Genomic DNA, 24718 nt, shown 5'->3' on the forward strand with positions numbered 1-24718 from the left:
AGAGTAAAACCGTTGACCCAATGGCAGATGCAGCGCAGTCGATGCTCTTAGTTAGTTAGTTGTTGCTCTTAAGGGCAACAGCTGTTCAACTGTTGCGCTTATTTGTTGATATCTTGTGTTGTGTGTGAAAACGAAGGACAGCTTCGACTTTCCAGTGCTATGTTTTGGTTGTCAACTGTATTTTCCAGCTGGCATACGCATGGCATTATCATCATTTCTTTGTGTGCCTGTCCCGTTCTCTTACTTCTGCGGCAAACGAGAGCGAAAGAGAGCGTCAAACGTCAGTCAGCTGGTTAAGCGCAGAGCATGAGCTAAAATTTATATTAACGTGTGTTGTTCGCTCACCAAAATCAGTACGTTTCCTTCCATCGGTTAAAACATAAGTTTCTTGTGTCAGTTTTAACATCAACAACAATCCAACAAAGCGGTCAATCGATAACGACAATCAGCAGCAATAACACGTCGGCAATATTTGTTTATCAAATAAAACAAAAAAAAAAACCCAAAGCGGCTAAAAACAGAGTTTCTGCTCTTTGTTTTTTTTTTGCCGTTCATTAAGAGTGCGTGCCAAAATACGTCATCGACGCGCGCAGCAAAAGTGCGAACAGCAACAACAACAATAACAACAGTAAAAACAGCAGCCATTGAAAGCTTTTGAGTGAACAGCTCACAAACACAAATTAACACACACACACATATGTATATGTAGATTAGATATATACATGTAACAAGTTTGAATTGAATTCAATTGCAAGTGCAGCATAAAAATCGAGCAAAAAAATACGCTTTGTTTGAAATAATTAATTTGTTATTGTGTCGCTCGTCGGCAGCATTCGCAGTGAAACGCAGCAGCAAAGGGTCAGCTAAAGCCAAGCGCGCAACACGTGTGTGCGAGCGAGACGACGCTAGTAGTGCTGGTAAAGCGTTTTGATAAAAGGAAAGAAGGCAAAAACAAAAGAGACAATGCGACGTCGCTGCAGTCGTAATCAAAATAACAGCAGATAAGAAAACGTGCAAAACAGCTGAGCAGCAGACAGAACAAAAACAAAAACAATTCCAGCAAAGCCCTTTTACTATTTAGATAACAACAACAACAACGATTGTCAATTAGAGCAGCAGCAGCAGCGAAAAGCGTCGCAGCAGAGCAGTCGCAGCAATCATCAGCTTTTATCGACTACAATCAGCATCAGCTCAGCAGCAGCAGCAGTCAACACAGTCGCAGTCGCAGTCGCAGCAGCAGCAGCAATCGCAATCTCTCTCATCGTCCCGTGTCCGTCGTGGTCACAAGTTGTGTTTTTTTTCTTTTTTCGTTTTGTGATCGTCTCGTTGTCGTCGTCGTCATTGTCGTCGTCGGCTCGCTCGGTTTTTGGTGCGCTGAATTCGGAAACAGAAAAATTGAAACTGTAAACTGTAGTTTCCCGCTAACGGCGAATATTCGTGCAACTCATTGATATTTTAGCCTCGTGTCCGTGTTGGTTGGCGCTCGACCAAAATTCTGGCCACACGAAAAATGCTCGTCTCTTTGGGCTTTTCGAAGCCTCGCTTCGTCGGTCTAAAAGTGCTCCTATAGCGTGTAAATCATCGCAAAAAAATAAAATAAAATAAAGGATACTAATTGGCAGCAAGCAAAATAATCAATAACAAAAATAAATCGCAATTATAAAAAAAATATATATATATATATATATATATATTTGGCGATCGGCAAAGCAAGCAAATCAAACGATAAACTCATTTCGATTGTTAATTTGAATAATTGGCGTTATAGCTCAAAAGCCCGTTTCGAAATTAAAAAAAAACTGAACTGCTACAGAAAAAGGCTCTAATAAAAAAAAAAAAACTTTATACAAGCATATAACAATTCACACATTCATATATAACAAATATAACTAAAATACACACTCACACAAATGTAAAAGAGAAATAAACGACACACAAACGTGAATAAGGCTTTAAAAACTTTATCAGTCTGCTGCACACGCAGACAACACACATACACACAACAACGGCTTCTATAAATAACACGCATACATCGACAACTGTGCTACTCTCTCTCTGTGTCTCTCTCTCTCGTCTATGTGAGCAGCGATTAAAGTTTAAGCAGTGGGTAAAAATATTAGTGCCAAAGCTCCGCAGCGATTTGTACAGAAAACAGAGTAAAACCGAAGCGCGTCTGGAATAGTTGTGCCTCTCTGCTACTAACAAAGAAAACAAAAAATAAAATACAAATATAAAAAGAAGTGACAGAAATCGTAATAAACAAAAGTGTAAACCAAATGGAATATTTCATTGTAAAATTTTTACATTTCAAGAACTCTGCGAACTACTTGCCGAATTAACAGCAATAATGTTCGCCATCTGACAGTGCCCACAAAAAAACTAATCAAACCGACAAAATAACTAAAAAAAAAAAGAAGTGAAAATATAAACAAAGTCGCACAAGTGCCAAACCATCTGGTTCCCACCGCCCCATAAGAATGTCAAAAATCAGACAGTGTGCCCCATAAACATAATCAAAGTTCACCTTTGCTAAACAAAAAGGAACCCAAAACTTGCAACCTGTGTGAAAGAATCACTCCCAGCTGCAGATCGCTAGAATGTACGGATTAGTCTGACGCCAAAAAAAAACCCAACCAGCAAATCACGCCCAAAAGAGGAAAGGAGGAGAAGAAGAAAAAACGGAGCAACAGGCGGAAAATAAGTGCGGTTCAACTTTGCATCATCACCCGAGAGTAAAGCGAAACTAAGCGATAAATGGAGAAATCTGTAATCCGGCTGCAACGCATGTCCAATGAATATCAGTCGCAATCGAGCTATATGTATCTGCGAAACAAGATGCTGTTAAAAATTGAAAATACCCTACTTCGAAGCCATCGTCAGCGTGAGACCACCGGTATCAAGAAACTATATAATTCGTTTTTTGTGCTGTTTTAATTGATCAAAGATCGCGTTGTCCCCCGCCCGAAGAACGCACAACAAAATTTTTTTTATATATTCAAAAGAAAAACCATACATAAATATAGTTGCGAAAATTATAAAAGCAAAATAAAATACTATAGATATTATTTGGTTGTTAGTTGTTATCCAATATCCAAGTGCTGTGCTAAGAGAAAAAAAAAAACAAAAATAACCACAAAAAAAGTGTAATATATTTCTTTGTTGTCATAAAAAATCCACAAAATGTTGACATAACATAAAAATATACTTTAAATATAAAAAGCAAAAAAATAACTTCATTCTATTTCGAGTACATACAAAAAATATTATTTGTTGTTACAACAAATCCAACAACAAAATCCAAACATAAATATAATTTATAAGGGGCCAAAAAGGAAAAACTTGACCGTGGATGATACCCTGGAAAACACCGTGTCTCGTTAGGAAGTGCGTATATTACAGTTATTGTGGAAATTACATCAATAGACAAATAAATAAAATCAATTAAATAATATAATAATATTTTGTAACAAAAAAGAGGACGTGGAATTTGAACAGTAATTTGTTTTCATACCGAATGGCGCTTTCGTTTTTATCGCAAAGTTCCGGCCTTTTGGATATAAAAAGCATATTTGATCCACAATATTCATTACAACAACATCAACAAGAAAATCAACATCAGCAACATCAACAACAACAGCAGCAGCAACAACAACTTTATTTGCCATCACAACAACAACACCAACATCAACAACAACAACATTATCAAATATCACACATATCAACGAAATTTGATTTGAGCATTTTCAACGATTTCGACCAAATGGAATTCAATAATAATTTGAGTCGAAACCATAATCAGTACCAGAATAACAATAACAATAACGATAATAACAGTACCATCAACAATAATAACAACCACAATAACAACAACAACAACAGTGAACATTTAAATCAGGTAAGATCATAACATTTTCAATTTGTATAACTTAGATATTATTTTTAGTGAAATATTCAAACAAACAAAAATTACTTTAAAAATGCCAGCTTTTAAATTTGCAAAAATTAAAAGTAAAGTAAAAACAGAATTATTTGTGTGCTTACCAACACCTGTATAAATATAAAGATTAGTAGAAATATATAAAAGTAGTTGATGTTTATTTGCCAACAGCATAAAATGCCTGTCTATAAAAAAAAAACACTTTTCGATTTTCAAATTAATGTTATACACAGTCTACAATTTTTATTTTTTAAATAAAATCGAATAAATAAAATTAATGTGCATGTAAGCGCTTTAACTTAGTATAGAATTGGTTTCAAATAACAAATAGACTGGCACTGACAGGTAAACAAAATGTTGTGTAACTGAATCGGTTTGTCAGACATTAGATTGCCCCTGACTTATATACCATATAAAGAAGCGGATGCTTTTAGGAATAGCTTCAATCTGTCGACTTTCTTTGCTTGCCAACACATTCGACAGGTTGCCTGCCACTTGTGGCATTTGTTTACAATGTTCTCTCTTATCTTTTGAGAACGCAATAAAATGAAATGAAGTCCACAGACTACAGACGTAGCGGCGTAGCAAATCAAATCTCAACCACTCGTAAATATACAAAAACATACACTCAGAAAAGAAGTGTCCCTCAAATTTTTGCGCTATTAGTATTTTTAAAAACCTTTCTAAAATGTAGAAAAAAGATTTCTAGACAGTATTCTTAAGTTAGACAATGTTGCTCTTATTATTATTGTTAAACATGTGCACTTTAAGATTTCACATTAAAAACATTTTAGATAGTTTATAAATATTTGTTTATGAATTTTAGAAAGAATTTTTACTGCAAATATGGGTTTTGCATTGCTATATAATAATAAATATTAAAAAATAAAATAACGAAAAACCGTTCTAGTTTAACGAAATTGTTTGTCGAATATTTAGAAATTATTTCTAAAAACTAAAAAGACTTTCTAGATTTCAGGGTGATTTTTTTTTCTGAGTGTACTTACACAATATTGCAATGAATCGATTATAGAGATTTTTCTTTACTCTCATACAAAAAAATAACAAACTGGACGCGTGGAAGATGATGTACTATGTACACAAACACTCACATTTCAACACACACTCATGTATAACTGAGCACAATTGATAGGCGTAGCAATTGTCACAAGTCTGTATTATTATCAGCAAGGTTTAGGACCCCTATAGCATTTTAGGTAGAATTGAGTGATAATGTGCGCTCTGTTGAGGCAATACATCGTTTGGCGGGCGGCTCTGGAACAACATCATGCTTCACGATTTCAAAAACGTTCAGTTTTCGGAAAGTAAATCGTAGGTCGAGTACTTGAAAAGTTTCCTCGAGACAGGGTTCTTATAGTTCTTGCTTTTAGTTGCTTCGAATTGCTTTGAATGATTTCCACGTTTCCATTGCCTTGCGTAGGTCCAAAATCGTCATTTCATGAGCGGCTATCATCATCAGCATATTGGGTCGGATTATGAGCAAGTGATTAACTTTGTTGACTCGCCACCGACCTCTGAGGAATCTTGGACAGGTAAGGAAGAATATTATTGATAATTCCATTTCGATAATGTAACTACTCATCACTGCCCACAATATAAACATAAGAATCATCGAATCCATCCACTCATCCCACCTATCAAAAGCAATCGATATCGCTTTCGCTAATGGCTAATCGATACGTTTTCGATTCGTTTCGGTTCGTACTACCGCAGACGCACAGTCCAAGGATTCACCAGGACCACATATTATCGACGTACGGACAATTTACTCAGAGAGTGGTTCACGCAAAAGACGAATGGATTGGGACTCATTGGATATTGGCCAAAGTGAAAATTCGCCGACAACACAATCGGGCGACATACCCAATAAGGTAGCACATCTCGAGAAAGATAAACACAAACGTGAAAAGCATTCAGGTAAGAAAGCATATCATTTAAATATATTAAAACAAAAAAGCTAATACAAAAACTGGTTCAGGCTTTGAACAAGTTTTATTTGCATTTTTATAATACATTTAAAATGCATATATAATCTAAAAATTGATGATTAATATTTCTTATTTATTTGTTGTGGACTAAGAAGAGACCACATTTAAAAATGGTTTTAAAAATTCAACATTTTATTTAAAATGAAAGTTACAAATTATCAGACATATTATTCAAAGTGAATAATTCTATTAAAAACTTTAAAATGAAAAATAAAAACTAAATAAATGTTAATTCGTCCAACACTTATTGCAAGGATCGGAGAATCCTACCTATCTCTTTCAACTTTTATAGCTTTTGTATAAAAGTTCCTAAACATAAATGGTTAATTTTATAATAAAGATCAATTTTATATTAAGGCACTTTTTTTGTTCAATAATTATTAGTACACTTCTCAGATTCCTAATATATTAATAGAAATTAAGAAAGTAAGACATTATTTTATTCTTTCTTTTTCCCAATTAAATCATGTGTATCCTTACCATTTTAACCGGGCAGATCAAGCCACAGTTTGAGGTCTGCAAGCATATGTTATGTGTAGGAATACATATTGGTCTGACTATAGTTAATAATTTCCTGTCTGCAAAATATTGAAAACTTATTTGATTTCTTATAGTTTCGGTCAGATTCAGTTTGATTTCAGTGATAATTTGATATTATTTTGTTCGGTCATATTCAATATTATGATATATAAATATTTTATTTGTTTACGTTTAAGTTCAACTGCTTAATTTGACGTTGAGGGGAATCCCACTAGAAATGTGGCATTCAAAAATATTTATGAGCTAAGTATATATATAAGGGCACTCAGACATTTTGAAGCGTCTACTCAAATGCTGTTGCCTAAAAGTGAATAACAATTGGAAACTTGTTTTGAGCATTTGCGTCAACGAAATGTGCGATTTGACGGTGATCTTAATCTTAATTAGCGGGTGGCTATACGCATGGATGGCATCAGAATGAAATGGTCTACAACCCTATGTGGTCTTAAGATTTGGGCTTATTATTTTTGAATATGACATGGAGCTGTACCAACCTCGATGCCTTGGCAAATGTGTTAATTATTTTCAAAAACAAAAAGCGATTTGCTAATTAATCAATATCCAATAGTCGTGTGTGTATGTGATGATCGTAAAAAGTCATTGTTGTTGTCTGTTGCCCAAATCGTGACTTAACACTTATATAATCAAACTCTAATCACAAAACTAAGAAGTATACTTGGTGGTTATTTAAAAGTCTTTGACGAAAATATTTTGCTACGATTGTGAAAACTTAAACTGCTCCAATACAAATAATCAAAACTATTCAACAAAATCTTTACCATAGGATATATGTAAAAGGGATGTGATTTTCTTTATCCTGGAAGATTTGATGTCTCCAGTATCGGAAGCACATGTTTCGGAAATCTGGCATTAGCAAATTATTTCTTGCGCTATATCTAAATATCGGGTATTTAAATTGACCACTTTGAATCTGTTTTCGTCTCTTCTTGATATCAAAATATGCTGAACGAGCAAGAAAGAAAGTGGGAAAAAGATAGGCACAAAAAACCTCTTGCCTAAAAGAGCGGATAAATTGTTTAAAAGATCACTCAAAGATTATAGTCTTATTTCTCTCTTCTTGTTTACTGTAGCGAATCTGTAAATCTGTAATTAATTAAGCCCACATGGGAATGAATTGGTGTTAATTGACAGAACATTGTAAGAATAAAACAAGCCAAATTTAAGTTATTCATAGTAAAAGTTGAATTTTATTTATTATAGCTTAACTGTCTTGCAATGCAAACTTTATTTCTAGAAACATACTGTCCAAAAGATCACAGATGGTCAGAAAGTCATGTAAATCACGTCGAACACCAACTGCCATTGGCCTAATTACAGATCCAACATAAGCTACAACTAGCACAAAACATATACAGATATAGAGAGATATCGAGCCATATAATTTTAACTCTTAACAAAAACAAAAATGCACAGCTAACACAAAGTAAAGGGGCCCTATCGCAGTACTCATGATGGCTTATCAAGAAATTTGAAATGCACACGTCAACGGAGCCAAGATAAGGCCACAAAATGGTTGATGTTTGGTAGAACCGGCAATTAAAACAATTCCATTTCGGTTAAATCATGAAAAATTGTGGAAAACTTTCGCGCAGTATTTAATTAGATTTTTGGAAAAAAATTTTAGCAATTATTTTAATTATCTTTCACTTAAAGCAACTAATGATTAAGGCTATGGTGTGTATACCACTTTGATTATTTACACATTTATAGTATTCGCATTCAGTTTATGTAATGTTTAGCCGTTTAATGGATGTTGTTCATTTATTTCGCATTCTAAAGCGCCACGCCCAGCCTTTATTTCTATTATTCGTGGCGGCTTCGGGCTTTGCTCTCGAAATTGTATATTTAAACAATTAGAGTTCAACAATTTCCCTTATAAGCAGTAGTGTGGATAATCAAATAATTTCACAGTCAGTATTTTCAACTAAGTTAAAATTGCAAACAACTTTATAGGTTCCATAACTAAAACAGTTTCAGGTATCTCTACCGCAAGTCATTAGGCTCATTGATATAGACACTATATATATGCAAAAAGCACACGCGTAACTACAACGAATAATTAATTATTATTTTTTTTATTATTTATTATCATTGGGTTCGCTAATAAATTGATTAGCAATTTACAACCAAATAAAACTAGAGAGTAAAGTATTTAGAATAGAAACATTCCCGGTTTTTATAAAGTTATAATCAAATATAAAAGTAAAATTAATGTAATTATATTTAAGGAAATAAATAAATAAAATTTAAATTTATATTAAACAAGAAAGATGAAAGAGGAGAGTGCAAAGGTCGAACTAAATAATGGGGCGCAAAGATAAGCCCAAGATACATTTATTTATTTTTTATTCTAGTTTAAAACCGTCCACAACTTCAAAAATTATCATAAAAGTAAAATAGAAATTACAAATTAAATGACATAAAATTGAAAGAGAATGTTTAAACATACATTTGAAATAAAAAATAATAATAAAAGAAATAAATTAAAAATACAATTTAATTTAATTTAAATATGTGTTGGATTAGCGATATGATCGGAAGGGAGATCATATTTGTAGGGTGGAAAAGGAGTTTTTAAATATACGGGAAGTTTTGTATAATGCCAAAGTCCACGGCAGTTTTTTTAAACCAATAACTTAATAAGTAATTCATCTAACACTTTTTAGATTAACTTGTAACTTATTGTGTTTTATTTAGAGCTCAGCTTACCAATTTATTTCAAATAACTAATTTATATTACGTCTCTGTGCGAACATTTGTATTTTTATATTTATCTGAAAGCACAACAAAATTGATATATTAAATCAATTGACGTCATACAGAAAAATACAAACATTTGTTGCCGATAACAGCCACAATTTATACGTAATAATTAGAGAGATAAGTGTTTAGCCACACTTGTTAAATTATATCAATAAACACAAATTTTTATATTTTCTCTCACTTTGGGATTTATTTACTTACAGGTCGCAGCAGCTGGAGCGACGATATTGGCTTCGATCTGAACGCCGATTTTAATAGCAACTCATATTTGAACAAGTGAGTGAGGGTGTCGAATAATGAGGGAAAAGCTGTCAGGTGCTAATGCTAAGACTATTTTCGCAGTGAAAACTTCTTGGCCTTCTCGCCGAGCTTAACGGCATTGAAACAGGAGCCGCAAACGGAGCAGCTGAAACCGACTGCAAAGCTACCCTTGGACAGCAGCTCTGCGGGGGCTGTGCACAATATTGGCAAGATCGACAAGTCGCCATTGGGCGATGCCAATCATTCACCACAGCGGCCGGTCCAATCCCAGGAAGTGGTTGGCGCTGCTTCAGGAACAGTAACAGCTGTTGGCAACAGTGGCAGCGAAAGCGGTGGCAAGCATGAGTTGAACTCCGCTATTATATGCGGCTGTGGCTCACCACAAAGCTCGCCCGCCTCAACGGAATTTGAACTGAAGGACAGTGCCACCAATAGAAATGCAACTGCAACGGACAAAACCATTGCTGCATCTGGCAACGAGGCTTATGCCCAGGCGCGTAAGTAAAGCATAAACATTTAGTTACATTACATTCCATATAATTGCATCAATTTATGATTGCAGCACGCTCTGAGCTGCCGCAGCAGGTGAGCGTTGTTGAAGCGGCCAAAATTGAGCCAAGCTCATCCAGTGGTGCATCACATGCCGAGGATCACAAGTAAGAAAATCTTCGTGTACCGTGCATATTGAGAGGAGACATGGAGCAATCTTTAAGAATGTTATCTGATATACCAGGTTAAGCAGTTGAGACTAAAATATCTGTCTTTTGCTGGAAGAATATAGTTCAGAGTACTTAATTATGTTTAGCTAATTAATTTCGCTGTGAAAAAGTTTTTATCATCGTTCGCTGTAATGTCAATCGCCAGTCAGGTTAAACTCTCTATGTTTATAGATATAGATCGATAAAAAGATTTTCTTGATATATAAATATATATATATTTATATATATATATATATAGATCCATTCCACATTATATTGATTCCATCAGCTTTCTAAGAATATAGCTACAAAGCTTTAAAAATATATTTGACGTAATGACAATTGCCAGACAGATTAAATTCTGATATTTATAAATGATAAGGTTTTGTAGTTATACACATGGGCGTACCCAGCTTTTTGTGTATATATGTTTTGTATGTGTTGATCTTGATTCCAGAGTATCGATTTCAAATATTTTTTTCACAGATTTCATATTAAGTCTCTTTTCAGTTTCAGTTTCAGCTTTTGTCTTTTGTATTTTAAATTGATTTCTTTATTTTCATCTATAACTGTAGGCAATGAAATTGAAATGAGATTAAATATTTCTCATTTCCTTTGTATATCGTAAATCGTTTCTTTTTAAATCTAGATCATTAAATATTTGATTGATATCTTTGCAGATTCCAGTACATTTTGGCAGCGGCCACCTCAATTGCGACAAAGAACAATGAGGAGACTTTGACCTATCTGAATCAGGGTCAAAGCTATGAGATCAAATTGAAGAAAATTGGTGATTTATCATTCTATCGCGATAAGATTTTGAAGGTGAGTAAAACGTTGTCGTAAATCAGAATCCTCACACTTCTTGTCCGTTTTTTGCTTAACTCATGCGTTGAGTTCAAAGTAATTTGCAACAAAAAAAAAACAACAAATAAGAAAAATGAAAAAAATTGAGTTTAAATTGACAGAGTTATTGTTATGGTTGTTTCTATTAAGGCTATAGGCTGTACTCGTTGAGAATATATATATAAATATATATATATGATTGTTGTTGGGCAGCGCAATCGACGTCGACGTCAACCGCGGCTGAGGGCAGATATGTGTTTGCTGGCCATACTGAAATATTAGAGATATGTGTGAGGCACGTTAATTGATTTTAATATGCCCCAATTAAACTTAATTTGTACGCAAAACAACTTGAGGCATGCGCATGCGCAAGCGTCATGTTGCCTCATGTTGCAAACTCGGACAAGAGTAATAAAATAATAATAATAATAATAATTATTGTTTGTTGGCAAACTGAAAGTTGACAATTATGTTATGTGTTTCCTTTTATGTCTTTCAGAGCGTTATCAAAATCTGTTTCCATGAGCGTCGATTGCAGTTCATGGAACGCGAACAGATGCAACAATGGCAAGCATCGCGTCCTGGTGATCGCATCATTGAGGTGGATGTGCCATTATCGTATGGTTTGTGCCACGTGTCGCAGCCATTGAGTTCGAGTGCACTGAACACGGTGGAGATCTTTTGGGATCCATTCAAGGAGGTCGGCGTCTACGTCAAGGTCAATTGCATTTCAACAGAGTTCACACCAAAGAAGCACGGTGGTGAAAAGGGTGTACCGTTTCGTCTACAAATTGAAACCTATATAGAAAACTCACCAGCAAATAGCAGCAACAGTAACACCAGTAGCAGCACTAGCAGCAGCAGCAGTGGCAGCGGTGCCAGTGTCAATAACAACACCAACAGCAACACTAGCAATACAACAACCATCAACAACAACAGCAACAGCAACAACAACACATTAGGTGGCACATCGGACAGTCGTGCCGCACTCAATGGCAAACAGGCGGTGCATGCAGCTGCTTGTCAGATTAAGGTGAGCATTGCCCCTGAAAAGGTAACAATTACTCTAAGCAGCAAATTCAACCTTGAATTTCGAAAATATTTCCACTTTTTTCTTCATGAATTGTAAAGAAAATATATTTCTTAAAGAAAATATGTTTCTCTTGATTTTTTATTATTCTTAAGATTTATTTTCATTTAAGTAATTTATTCTTAAGAGATTAGTATTTCAACAATTCACAAATTCAAGCATTTTAAATAGTTTTTAAATTCGTATAATCTAAGCTCTAAGATGGCAAATTTCTGAATTCTTGTTTCTGAATTTTAGATTTTAAACAATTTTTATAATCATTTTTAATTTTTACTTCTTGCAGAAACTTTTTTTTTTCATTAGAGCTAGAATTTAAATTAAAGAAACATTTTCGTATATTTCGAAATTATTACCTAAAACAAGAAAGACTTTCTTGGGGCTAATGCGATTTTGATTTAAGGGTGATTTGCTAAATTTCAAGCCGATTTTGAGTGTATTTCGGAATATAACAACAGATGTTGACTAATTGAAATGCCTTTGCAGGTCTTCAAGCTAAAAGGCGCCGATCGCAAGCACAAACAGGATCGGGAAAAAATACAGAAGCGGCCAACATCTGAGCAGGATAAATTCCAGCCCAGCTACGAATGCACCATAATGAATGATATATCATTGGACCTGATAACGCCAACCACCACAACAGGCTGCTACAGTCCCGAGTAGTGAGTATATTTTTATATTATTCTTCTGCGAAAGTCTTTCTAAGATTACTAAATGCAGTACGGAATCTCTTTCCGTTCCTGCTGTCAAGATTATCATTGCAAGGAAAAAGATCTAAATATATATTTAATACATTTAAGGATATGCTTCCAACCCCATAAGGTGTACATATTCTTGATCAGCAACTCCATCAGTTCTTAAGTTACCTTGATGAAAATTGAAAATAAGTTTTATTACCAATATATACGACCAACCCTTAAGAGTATTATTATTATTATTATGAGTATTATTATTATTATTATGAGTATTATTATGCTTCACACGTAAAAAATCAGTAAATCTTTTAGTTCCCATACGAACAATCAATATAAAAGTTGTTGCACCGAAATATCTATAAGCAAATGTGACAAAAGAACACAAATGAAATAGAAATATGCAAAAGATGAATTTGATATGTTATATGGCAGTTTAGGTTGAGTGCGAGAGATGGCAGATTCTTTCCTTTAATCTTTCCTCTCTTAAATGCTTTAGCATTTCTATTTGCTGATAGATTATGTTCCCCATTTTTGTATTGTCACGTTTTTGATATATACAAACTTGCTGCTCATGGGACTGTAGACGTTGTATACACACAATTTAGCTTTTGATTTATTCATGGGACTTAAAGAGCGCTCTGAGTTATAAAAAACAGTTTAACAGACAAATGCTAAGTACCGTGCCACAATAAGCTAGACTAGTCGTTAAGCTAACTTTATTTGCATAACACGGCCAGCTTAAAGTGCAATAAATTTACGTATGTGAGTAAATCAGTCACACACACACACATATAAACAGGTTAAATAAATTTTTAAAATTTCCATATATCTACAGATATTTGTTTACTTTGATCGATGAGCTTTCATTTTATGTTTATGGAATTTTTTTAAATGGGGAATTCAAGCAATTTAGCTATTCATTTTTATTTATTTTTTTGTTTTCTTTTGGAAATATAAATATTTTAATCTATGGAAGATTGATAGACGGGAATTTGAAACCAGTTTTTGTTTTTATTATGATCTCAACCTCATTCGCATTTTAGCCGCAGGATCATTTGCAAATATAACTTTTTTTATGACCATCTTGTTTTAGCTTGTTTTTTCTTTCAGTTTTAGAAAGAAGTCTCGTTTTGAATGGTATCAATGAGATCATATACATTTTTTAGTTATAGCTATGAAATGTTGTGATTTTAACCGGTTGCAATACCCTTTTTTAATACTTGGAGAGGTTGATTTGGGTTAATATATGATATATGTAAGGGTTCTAAAGGGACGCGTTTTATTTATTTATTTACGTATTATTAGATATGACTAATCATGAAATTTTATACTTTCTATTATAATAAAATTTATTTTGAATTATTTATTTTTTATTTGGTTTTCAGTCCACATAAATACAATAAATATTATTAACATATTTGATCGTTTTAGCTAAGCTCATTTTTTATGAGAGGGAGTAAACATATTAATAATAAATAAAGACCTCAGTTACTTATAGAATTCCACTGATAATTGAATTAGCCAACGTATTTCGAGTCTATCATCTGCATAAGTTAAACATAAAGCTTTATATAAGGTATAATCAAAAACAACACAGCTTGTCGCAAGTTTATATATAAAAATGAATATGTATTTATTTATGGGTTATGCATTAAAAAACCAGCCTTAAAGCCAATGCCAAAAACTACTAGCCGAGAGAGGAAGAGAGAGAGAGAGAGAGGAGCAGCCACAAAAACTGGATGTCTCTTTGTGTGTATCTGTAGCTAAAGTTTGTGTATCTTTTGGGCTTGATTTTTGATTTGCTGGCTCGTTCAGCATTCGTGAACATGCGCTTGTATCTAAAGGATCACAAATGTTATAAACACACGAGAGCACATCGAATTTGTAAATAGCATATCTGCAATTCATTTCATTTACTAATACTCACTTTTGCCTCCTTTTAATTCTTCTTTCAGTATGAAACTGTGGCCGAATTCGCCGGTGCATGTACCAAAATACGATGGAATGCTTCCATTTGCGAGCAGCGCATCACCAGCGGCCAGCAGCAGTCCCATTGCGATCAATTCAGTGACATCAACAAATTCGCCAACATTGAAACTAATGGATGCCACAAATATGGTATCGCCGCCACATGTGCCAGCAGATATGGAAGACTATGTAAGCATGCCACACCTTAGCACTTGTTTAAATATCTATAACCTATTTTTCTTTTAGAACCAGAACATAATGCCGGACTCGACACCGGCACAAGTGACACAATGGCTGACCAATCATCGTCTGACGGCCTACTTAGCCACCTTTACTCATTTCTCGGGCGCGGACATTATGCGGTGAGCATCAGCTTGCAACAGAGTTTTCATTGCCAGCAAATGCTTATACCTCTCTTGCATTCTCTTTCCTTATTAAGCATGTCCAAGGAGGATCTTATACAAATCTGTGGACTTGCCGATGGCATACGTATGTTCAATATTTTACGCGCCAAGTAAGTTCAAAAACCATTTGACAAGTTCCGCAAACAACTAAAGGCTTTCAATTAAATTTAAAGCTTAACAGAAAATCTCATTTCGAACGGCAAGTTCACTTTAATTATTCAGAAAAACAAACTATGCATAATTTTGCTCGCGATGTGAGTTTCAATTCCAGTTTATAATAACAACAGATTTATATTCATTTGAAAAATATTTATAAACTAGTTGGCATTATTAAGTACGGAAAAATAAATATAATATAATACAGAACCGATTAAAAATCCATTTTTAAAATGGAAAGCTTAACAAACAATTAACAAAAGCTTAGAAGATAGAAAGCTGTAGAAATTGGATAACTTCGACATTCGAAACTCGTTCATTTCATTTAATAATTAATTTTCTATTTTGCTGACAGAACGATTGCCCCACGTCTGACTCTCTATGCGAGCATGGATGGCTACAGCTACAATGCGATCTACTTGCTCTCCAACACGGCCAAGGAGTTGCAGCAGAAGCTGTACAAGTTGCCGGGCTTTTATGAGTTCATGGCGAAGGGCGGATCTGGTGGCGCCTTGGAGAATGGCGGTGTTGCAGCTGCGGCTGCTGCTGCTGCGGCGCTCTACAACAATTGGGGCATGCATTCAAAATACTCCGGCAGCGGCTCGAACATATTCAATGAGGTTAACAAGAGTTGCGTGTATATTTCGGGTCCATCGGGCATTCTTGTCAGCGTCACCGACGAGGTGCTCAACAATGAGATCAAGGATGGCAGTCTCTATTCCCTGGATGTGCAGGGCGGCAAAGTTGTCTTGAAATTTATCAATAAGCAGGATAACAATTAAGTAATTTCGTATCTAAACTTCTTTGTTGTCGAATTGCCTTTGTTCATTGCTATGCTATTAAAGCTACAAGGAAATTCCAAAGAAAGAGTATAATTTTTAGCATTTATAACCAACAAACAAATTTATCGAAAAACACACACACGTATTACAGTTATATACACACACACATACACATACCTTTTTTATTTGTAAACAAGTTTTGATTTGACTGAGATTTCACGAAGCAATCTTGAACAAGTAGCAACATTTAAAACCAACAAATCGCCCCATTACTAAATTTTTAGTGCAATATATTCGATTTTTGGATTCCATTTATTGGTTCTATGTTTTATTCATTTATTTCCATTTTCTTTATCGTTTTCATTTAATATTCTTAGGCTAAATGTTTTATATTTTTGTCCAACGCATTTTAAGCTTAGATCTTTGTTTAATACATACAGCATAAATATTGTAAAGATATACGAAGTAGAACAAAAGTAAACAAAAAGAAAACAAAAAAAAAAAGATATAAATATATATATATATAGCTATTGATAACTAGCGCAGTCTAAGTGCAGTACCACATTGAACAACATATGAGAGAGTTCAGCTAACAACCAAACAACTTCTATTGTTTTTACAAAGCTTATCCATAATATGTGATAGAAGCAATAAAGTGTTTTCCAAGAGTGGACTGTCAAAAAAAAAACCCCACAATTGTTTCATTTATTTAGTCTGCATTAAGGTAAAATGAACTCCCCAAACTGTAACTAGTCAAAGAAATGAGGCTAAATAGCATTGCTGATTATTGAGCTGAACTAAATTTGGAGTTTGTGTGTTCCACCAACTTTTGGTGCTGATCAAAAAGAGTACGTGCTTGAAGGGATCGGAGATCCATCAGACATCCATTAGTTGAGGGTTGCTGTGGTCTGCTCCAACCATTCCAACTCGAGCAAATTCAAGGAATGTAACAGTTGGCTATGCTAAATTAATGTTATAGTAAATGCAATAATAAGTTAAATAATGTCAGTATGGAAAGCGCTTGGGATCACAACAGTATATGAAGCCCTCGTTAGCATTGTCGGACAGGTGAAATGGGCATGGAATGGGCTGGCACAGATCGGGAGCCTGAGGCCTGCTCCTCTCAAATGTGCTGTTAAAGGAGAGAAAGACATAGATGCCATTGCCGTTGTGGTCTCGTACAACCTTATAGATCCACTTGGGCACTGGTAGCTTCGACTCAGACAAATAGATATCATAATAGTCGCCTTTAACATCTTGTAGTTTGAGCACCTTAATGCCACCAGTTTTAATGCGAAACGGGCTGTTGGCTGGCACCTGACTGCGGAGCCAGCGCTCAACTTTCTCCCAGTTCTGATCGTTGATGCTTTTGAACTGCGGTACTATATTGAGATAACGATATGTGCTGGACATCTGGTCGACAAATAGAAAGTCAGCGGAGGCAACAAGATGTCCACGATTGATAACCAGGTCGTTCGGCGACGACAAATACTCTTGGGCATCGCCGAAAGTTCTTTGAAATGCTGAATAAATATTATGCTTGAAATAAGCAGCTGCCTCTGCGGGGGTGACTATCTCATCCGTCGTGAATTGCACAAAAGGCGGCCTGAAAACTATTTACCAATTTTTAGTTTAGGTTTGGAGGACTGGAATTTATAAAGCTAATGCCTTACAGAAGGTCTTGAAGTAGACATCGCTTTGACTGTACAACACGCGCCCATTATTCTCATCATAGCAGGAGCGATAGAGCTCCAGCTGCTGACCCTCAATTACATAGCCCACAATATACAACGTTTTGGGGCATGCTGCGTCCTTACTTTTGGTAACATGCGGCTCCATTGGCGATCCACAGGTCATGGGCAGCGCCACTGTAAACTCGCCATTGTCCTGGCACTGTGTCTCCAGCACATTGTTGACATCGCAGAACATGGACAGCTTCATCCCGCTGGGCACGAGCTCTGTGCGCAGCAGCTGATAAGAACCGCTATCATCGCGATAGGTAAATATGCGATTTGTGTTTTCCACTATGAACCGAGTTAGCCGACAATCGCTCCGAACCCCTGTAAATCCCATACTATTTTTAATTGTAAATATGCATATCTTATACTTACCCAACACACAGAGTGTTATTAAAAAATATAATAATAATTTCATGCTTAAAATATACTAAAAATTTACTCAACATCACAAATGTTGATATCTAATTTAACAATTTTGAATGTTTTCAATCAAAATATTTATTAAGGGAACTCCCTGACAAAATACTATGTATAATCGGCCACATAAGTATTATTTAGTGCTTTTTTATTTCAAACAATCAACAAACTAGTGCAAATAACAACAGTGCAAGAAAATATCTAACCTATCGTTTATCGATCATCGATAGGCGTTGCAGTCAGTGCGTGTCGGGCGTGCTGAAGCCAAGTACATATGTTGTCTATTGGCGCCAAATTTAACTGTTGACCCGCTTGAGCAGCGCAAAATAGCTGTAGGAGCAGTTCACAATCTGTAAAGTAAAATGAGTCTTTATGAATATGAATCCTTAATAGTTACACAATCGTCATACAGATGCAAAGGTCAGGGAATTAAAGCTCTGTGTGTGGTCTAAGGTGTGCACCTCCAGCGGCTTACTTAGGCGCAACATCATTAAGAGACACATCTTGCGATTGGTCTTGTTCCAGGTGGTCCACTCCGAGCTGTACAGCGCATGGGAGAGTAGTGCGCTTTGACCGCTCATCTCGTCAGCTGCATAGCATGTTATGAAGATTTGCATGAGCATGACAAACTGATACGATCCCAACATTATCATGAATGCCGTTTCGCTCGTCCGAATGGAAAGGGCATAGAAATTCGAGACGAGCACCAGCACCGAGCAGAGCATCTGCACCGAACCAGGTACCCTGATAAGATTAACTACCATCTCCTTCAGCTTCACAATGTTCCCATAATACAGGCAGCAATCACGCAACTCCATCGCAACGCTCACGTTATCCGGCGGGGTCTCAGCGGCGCCCAAGCTCTGCAGACGAGCGGACAACATGGCCAGCTGCGTCTCCAGGAAGAAGAGCAGTGAGCCGCACACCGAATCGAAGGAGATGTTTAGCCAACAGGATGGCATCAGCGACAGCACCTGATACAAATAGAGGCCGTAGTAGCAGCTGTCCCTAGCCAGATTGCACGGCTCGTACATGGACAGAGGCAGGGCGCTGCTGTCCACAAACCACTGCGTGACTAGTATTAAAGAAGCTGCCAGCAACGAAGTAAAGGCATATATATTTCGCCACTTGACCGAACGAGCAGCGCCGCGCATATAAATCTGGTATTCCCTGGAAGATATCGGCTGAAAGGCAGTGGAATGCATCAGCGTTAGGATCCTGGCATGGTTGGCAGATTTCAGCTTAATGCTTAGCAGCTTGGTCATGCAGGACAGCTCAGTGGCGAACATGAAGAACACCTCAAGTATAACGCTTATCTGATCAATATTGGCCAGCACGTGTATTGCGAAGAACAACAGCATTATGGACACAATCACAAAGATGAGTCCACAGCGCAGTGCATGCCACACACGTTGCTGCCTTGTGGCGTAATCCTGCAGGCTCCACACGCCCAACAACTTGAGATACCACACTTGATACTTGTAAAAACTGGCTGTAAGCTCCTCGTAAGTCGATTGACTCATGATTATATTTCTACTAACAAAACTGAACTGCTCTGTCAACAACACGATTCAGGTGCTTTTATAGAGGACCCCAGGCCAAGGACATGGCATATGGCATATGGCATATAATTAGCTGTAATGAGCCGCTCATTGTGGAATATTTAACTAATATCTACAGTGCACAAAATGCAGTCAACTCACCGAAGTGAATAGCGCCAAGTCAAAACCAAGGCTGGCATCCAGGGTCCTGATCCGTATGGGTATATCCAGACGTTGCATTAGCATCAGCAGCAGGCGTCGATTGCTGCGCTGCCAGTTCACCCAATTGGACTTATACAGATCATGGGACAGTTTCAAGCTGCGCTGTGCTACCTCTCTATTATGGTTTTTAGTTATGTAGATATTTGGCTTATATAGTCCATTTCTTTGTAGACAGACTTACCCCGGAAAGTAACATAATACGAAGACCTGCGTGAGCATGCAACTTTGGTAAATGAAGAATTTTAGGAATATCAATTTCTCATCTGAAAGCTGTAAGTAATTAAAAAAACAAATCAAATTCTATCGGATAATTGAAAGATTTAAATTAGTCACAAATATTAAAGTCATATTTCTAGTTCTTAATTCCTTTGCAAATAATTATAATCAATAAAAGGAATATTTTAAGTAAAAAAGTAAAATCCAATTTAATCTTTCTGAACTCACCAGTGAAATGGCATAAAAGCCAGATGTAAGAACCAGCACGGAAAACATTATTTGTATTGACATAGGCAGATAGAGCACAGCCTCAATATCCGCAGCCAGTTCTACAATCTTCATATGCAAACGGATGCAGTTCTTCAGCTGATGCTCCACTTCTTCCACACTTTCCTCGACACCGTTGCAATTGTGTCCGATGCTTTGCAGTCGCAATGCCAAAATATCCAGTTGGCATCTCACGAAAATGAACAGGGAGCAGCATAGCGAATCGAAGGATATATTGAAGAAGCAGGCCATGGACATGGCAACACATTGATAGAAGTACATAACCCAGTAGCCCAAGGAGCCGTGAGCACCGTCAAAGGGATCATATGTCGACACAGGCAGCTCAGTATTATCGATTATATATTGGGTTATCTGCACAGTAACTAAAGACATCACAGATATAACCCCATACCGGTTGCGTACAACCCGACTCAGCTCACGGGCAACCACAAAGATGCGCTGCTCCTCAGCACTCTCGGAACAAAATTGCGCATCTTGAAGATTAGCAATGATTTGAAGAAAACTAACATCGTTGAACTTGACGTGTACGACCTGCACGCAGAAAGATGTATCAATTGTATTAATTTGTGAATCCTAATGAAGATTTGAACCTTCCTTCACAGTGTATGCAATACATGTGGCCAGCAGAAAGAAAGCCTTCATTATTTCATTTAAATCGGTTATGTTGAGCACAATGTAAATTGAGAGTATCAAATCGAACAGTAATATCCAGAAGCAAAGCGTAAGCCAGAATCTTATCCTATGCAGCACACGTCCCCAGCCCACTCCGTGCGGCCATACAGAGTACAAGTAAAGGATACGCTCCTGTGCTTTGTAGAATAGCTCCACGGACCAATCAAAGTTCTGCTGCATTACGTTGGAAACTTCGGCTAAAACTAATTTGGTCTTCAAATTGGTCAAGCCTTTTAAGGCTGCTCTTTGCGATTTGCGTAAGCGATTAAAAACTCGTTAGGTATTTTAATTGCTGTAAGTTATTAGATGAGAATAAATGAGAAAAGGCATTGAAAAAAATGAGATAACCAAATATCAAGAATTTATTTTTAAAAAGTAGTAAAAAAAATTTGAAAATTTACTTATTAAATATTATTTAAAATTGAAAACACAAATAAAATCCAAAATATACGATTTTTAAAATGTCAATTATAAACTAGGTCCACATTTTTGGGCAGTGCTTGCAACTTAAGCTAATCGCTTTCTGTTGTATAATAATCCCAGGACCCTTAGGTAAATTTACTGAATTATTGAATACTCATTTATGAAAGGGGACAAACAATTTAAGACTAAAATTGCTTTGCGAAAATGCAATATTTATTTATTTATATCTGAACATACATGTATTGCATACACTGTGAAGGAAGGTTCAAATCTTCATTAGGATTCACAAATTAATACAATTGATACATCTTTCTGCGTGCAGGTCGTACACGTCAAGTTCAACGATGTTAGTTTTCTTCAAATCATTGCTAATCTTCAAGATGCGCAATTTTGTTCCAAGAGTGCTGAGGAGCAGCGCATCTTTGTAGTTGCCCGTGAGCTGAGTCGGGTTGTACGCAACCGGTATGGGGTTATATCTGTGATGTCTTTAGTTACTGTGCAGATAACCCAATATATAATCGATAATACTGAGCTGCCTGTGTCGACATATGATCCCTTTGACGGTGCTCACGGCTCCTTGGGCTACTGGATTATGTACTTCTATCAATGTGTTGCCATGTCCATGGCCTGCTTCTTCAATATATCCTTCGATTCGCTATGCTGCTCCCTGTTCATTTTCGTGAGATGCCAACTGGATATTTTGGCATTGCGACTGCAAAGCATCGGACACAATTGCAACGGTGTTGAGGAAAGTGTGGAAGAAGTGGAGCATCAGCTGAAGAACTGCATCCGTTTGCATATGAAGATTGTAGAACTGGCTGCGGATATTGAGGCTGTGCTCTATCTGCCTATGTCAATACAAATAATGTTCTCCGTGCTGGTTCTTACATCTGGCTTTTATGCCATTTCACTGGTGAGTTCAGAAAGATTAAAGTGGATTTTACTTTTTTACTTAAAATATACCTTTTATTGATTATAATTATTTGCAAAGGAATTAAGAACTAGAAATATGACTTTAATATTTGTGACTAATTTAAATCTTTCAATTATCCGATAGAATTTGATTTGTTTTTTTAATTACTTACAGCTTTCAGATGAGAAATTGATATTCCTAAAATTCTTCATTTACCAAAGTTGCATGCTGACGCAGGTCTTCGTATTATGTTACTTTCCGGGGTAAGTCTGTCTACAAAGAAAAGGACTATATAAGCCAAATATCTACATAACTAAAAACCATAATAGAGAGGTCGCACAGCGCAGCTTGAAACTGTCCCATGGTCTGTATAAGTCCAATTGGGTGCACTGGCAGCGCAGCAATCGACGCCTGCTGCTGATGCTAATGCAACGTCTGGATATACCCATACGGATCAGGACCCTGGATGCCAGCCTTGGTTTTGACTTGGCGCTATTCACTTCGGTGAGTTGACTGCATTTTGTGCACTGTAGATATTAGTTAAATATTCCACAATGAGCGGCTCATTACAGCTAATTATATGCCATATGCCATGTCCGTGGCCTGGGGTCCTCTATAAAAGCACCTGAATCGTGTTGTTGACAGAGCAGTTCAGTTTTGTTAGTAGAAATATAATCATGGGTCAATCGACTTATGAGGAGCTTACAGCCAGTTTTTACAAGTATCAAGTGTGGTATCTCAAGTTGTTGGGCGTGTGGAGCTTGCAGGATTACGCCACTAGGCAGCAACGTGTGTGGCATGCACTGCGCTGTGGACTCATCTTTGTGATTGTGTCCATAATGCTGTTGTTCTTCGCAATACACGTGCTGGCCAATATTGATCAGATAAGCGTTATACTTGAGGTGTTCTTCATGTTCGCCACTGAGCTGTTCTGCATGACCAAGCTGCTAAGCATTAAGCTGAAATCTGCCAACCATGCCAGGATCCTAACGCTGATGCATTCCACTGCCTTTCAGCCGATATCTTCCAGGGAATACCAGATTTATATGCGCGGCGCTGCTCATTCGGTCAAGTGGCGAAATATATATGCCTTTACTTCGTTGCTGGCAGCTTCTTTAATACTAGTCACGCAGTGGTTTGTGGACAGCAGCGCCCTGCCTCTGTCCATGTACGAGCCGTGCAATCTGGCTAGGGACAGCTGCTACTACGGCTTCTATTTGTATCAGGTGCTGTCGCTGATGCCATCCTGTTGGCTAAACATCTCCTTCGATTCGGTGTGCGGCTCACTGCTCTTCTTCCTGGAGACGCAGGTGGCCATGTTGTCCGCTCGTCTGCAGAGCTTGGGCGCCGCTAAGACCCCGCCGGATAACGTGGGCGTTGCGATGGAGTTGCGTGATTGCTGCCTGTATTATGGGAACATTGTGAAGCTGAAGGAGATGGTAGTTAATCTTATCAGGGTACCTGGTTCGGTGCAGATGCTCTGCTCGGTGCTGGTGCTCGTCTCGAATTTCTATGCCCTTTCCATTCGGACGAGCGAAACGGCATTCATGATAATGTTGGGCTCGTATCAGTTTGTCATGCTCATGCAAATCTTCATAATATGCTATGCAGCTGACGAGATGAGCGGTCAAAGCGCACTACTCTCCCATGCGCTGTACAGCTCGGAGTGGACCACCTGGAACAGGACCAATCGCAAGATGTGTCTCTTAATGATGTTGCGCCTAAGTAAGCCGCTGGAGGTGCACACCTTAGACCACACACAGAGCTTTAATTCCCTGACCTTTGCATCTGTATGATGAGTGTGTAACTATTAAGGATTCATATTCATAAGGACTCATTTTACTTTACAGATTGTGAACTGCTCCTACAGCTATTTTGCGCTGCTCAAGCGGGTCAACAGTTAAATTTGGCGCCAATAGACAACATACGTACTTGGCTTCAGCACGCCCGACACGCACTGACTGCAACGCCTATCGATGATCGATAAACGATAGCTTAGATATTTTCTAGCACTGTTGTTTCACCAGTTCTTGATTGTTTGAAATAAATAAGTACTAAATAATACCGCGTTTCTGATTTTGCAAACGATAGTATCGAGTACTTTCGCGATAGGTATTGCT

At 36.9% G+C, this 24718-nt stretch overlaps 6 protein-coding genes across 6 annotated transcripts; 3 read left to right on the forward strand and 3 right to left on the reverse strand.

The window, feature by feature from the left end:
* The first annotated feature begins 2679 nt into the window (after window positions 1-2679).
* On the forward strand, window positions 2680-3010 carry LOC116805075. The gene has a single exon (XM_032735014.2). The coding sequence runs from the start codon at window positions 2755-2757 to the stop codon at window positions 2932-2934; it is 180 nt and encodes a 59-aa protein (XP_032590905.1). The 5' UTR covers window positions 2680-2754; the 3' UTR covers window positions 2935-3010.
* Window positions 3011-3288: 278 nt separating this feature from the next.
* LOC6560953 (myb-like protein P) lies at window positions 3289-16682 on the forward strand. Its single transcript, XM_032734304.2, has 13 exons — window positions 3289-3895; window positions 5379-5490; window positions 5672-5875; window positions 9474-9546; window positions 9613-10028; window positions 10094-10187; window positions 10910-11054; window positions 11575-12108; window positions 12649-12824; window positions 14813-15014; window positions 15072-15187; window positions 15265-15339; window positions 15741-16682. The coding sequence occupies exons 1-13, from the start codon at window positions 3515-3517 to the stop codon at window positions 16165-16167; spliced, it is 2955 nt and encodes a 984-aa protein (XP_032590195.1). The 5' UTR covers window positions 3289-3514; the 3' UTR covers window positions 16168-16682.
* Window positions 16683-16685: 3 nt separating this feature from the next.
* Window positions 16686-18303, reverse strand: LOC6560954 (the record flags this gene model as incomplete). Its single annotated transcript, XM_001987128.3, has 3 exons — window positions 16686-17780; window positions 17841-18227; window positions 18279-18303. Coding segments are annotated over 3 exons (1020 nt in total), but the record flags the coding sequence as incomplete, so codon positions are not given.
* Window positions 18304-18460: 157 nt separating this feature from the next.
* On the reverse strand, window positions 18461-19846 carry LOC6571494 (odorant receptor 46a). Its single transcript, XM_043214271.1, has 2 exons — window positions 18734-19846; window positions 18461-18673 (listed from the first exon to the last, which is right to left on the reverse strand). Exons 1-2 carry the CDS (start codon window positions 19844-19846, stop codon window positions 18620-18622), a joined length of 1167 nt encoding a protein of 388 aa, XP_043070206.1. The 3' UTR covers window positions 18461-18619.
* A 58-nt stretch (window positions 19847-19904) lies between these two features.
* Window positions 19905-21454, reverse strand: LOC6560725 (odorant receptor 46a). The gene is made up of 5 exons (XM_043214272.1): window positions 21191-21454; window positions 20531-21121; window positions 20268-20356; window positions 20027-20201; window positions 19905-19958 (listed from the first exon to the last, which is right to left on the reverse strand). Exons 1-5 carry the CDS (start codon window positions 21440-21442, stop codon window positions 19905-19907), a joined length of 1161 nt encoding a protein of 386 aa, XP_043070207.1. The 5' UTR covers window positions 21443-21454.
* A 468-nt stretch (window positions 21455-21922) lies between these two features.
* On the forward strand, window positions 21923-24590 carry LOC6560726 (odorant receptor 46a). The gene is made up of 7 exons (XM_032733952.2): window positions 21923-21948; window positions 22008-22031; window positions 22088-22598; window positions 22773-22861; window positions 22928-23102; window positions 23300-24388; window positions 24449-24590. Exons 1-7 carry the CDS (start codon window positions 21923-21925, stop codon window positions 24500-24502), a joined length of 1968 nt encoding a protein of 655 aa, XP_032589843.2. The 3' UTR covers window positions 24503-24590.
* Window positions 24591-24718: the final 128 nt, after the last annotated feature.

Source organism: Drosophila grimshawi, unplaced genomic scaffold (assembly GCF_018153295.1).
Source record: "Drosophila grimshawi isolate 15287-2541.00 unplaced genomic scaffold, ASM1815329v1 contig_1369, whole genome shotgun sequence".
Taxonomy (NCBI): domain Eukaryota; kingdom Metazoa; phylum Arthropoda; class Insecta; order Diptera; family Drosophilidae; genus Drosophila; species Drosophila grimshawi.

Excerpts from the sequence above, each read along its gene's own strand:
- LOC6560726 (XM_032733952.2), top strand. The coding sequence starts at position 21,923 with ATGTATTGCATACACTGTGAAGGAAG. Across the intron at positions 21,949-22,007 it reads TGCATACACTGTGAAGGAAG|GTCGTACACGTCAAGTTCAA; the intron begins GTTCAAATCTTC and ends TTCTGCGTGCAG. Across the intron at positions 22,862-22,927 it reads GTATTATGTTACTTTCCGGG|AGAGGTCGCACAGCGCAGCT; the intron begins GTAAGTCTGTCT and ends AAACCATAATAG.
- LOC6571494 (XM_043214271.1), bottom strand. The coding sequence starts at position 19,846 with ATGAGTCAATCGACTTACGAGGAGCTTACAGCCAGTTTTTACAAGTAT. Across the intron at positions 18,674-18,733 it reads ATTCCCTGACCTTTGCATCT|ATTGTGAACTGCTCCTACAG; the intron begins GTATGACGATTG and ends TTTACTTTACAG.
- LOC116805075 (XM_032735014.2), top strand. The coding sequence starts at position 2,755 with ATGGAGAAATCTGTAATCCGGCTGCAACGCATGTCCAATGAATATCAG.
- LOC6560953 (XM_032734304.2), top strand. The coding sequence starts at position 3,515 with ATGGCGCTTTCGTTTTTATCGCAAAGTTCCGGCCTTTTGGATATAAAA. Across the intron at positions 3,896-5,378 it reads ACAGTGAACATTTAAATCAG|GTCCAAAATCGTCATTTCAT; the intron begins GTAAGATCATAA and ends TGCCTTGCGTAG. Across the intron at positions 12,825-14,812 it reads GGCTGCTACAGTCCCGAGTA|TATGAAACTGTGGCCGAATT; the intron begins GTGAGTATATTT and ends TTCTTCTTTCAG.
- LOC6560725 (XM_043214272.1), bottom strand. The coding sequence starts at position 21,442 with ATGCAGCAGAACTTTGATTGGTCCGTGGAGCTATTCTACAAAGCACAG. Across the intron at positions 21,122-21,190 it reads CCACATGTATTGCATACACT|GTCGTACACGTCAAGTTCAA; the intron begins GTGAAGGAAGGT and ends TTCTGCGTGCAG. Across the intron at positions 20,357-20,530 it reads GCTTTTATGCCATTTCACTG|CTTTCAGATGAGAAATTGAT; the intron begins GTGAGTTCAGAA and ends AATTACTTACAG.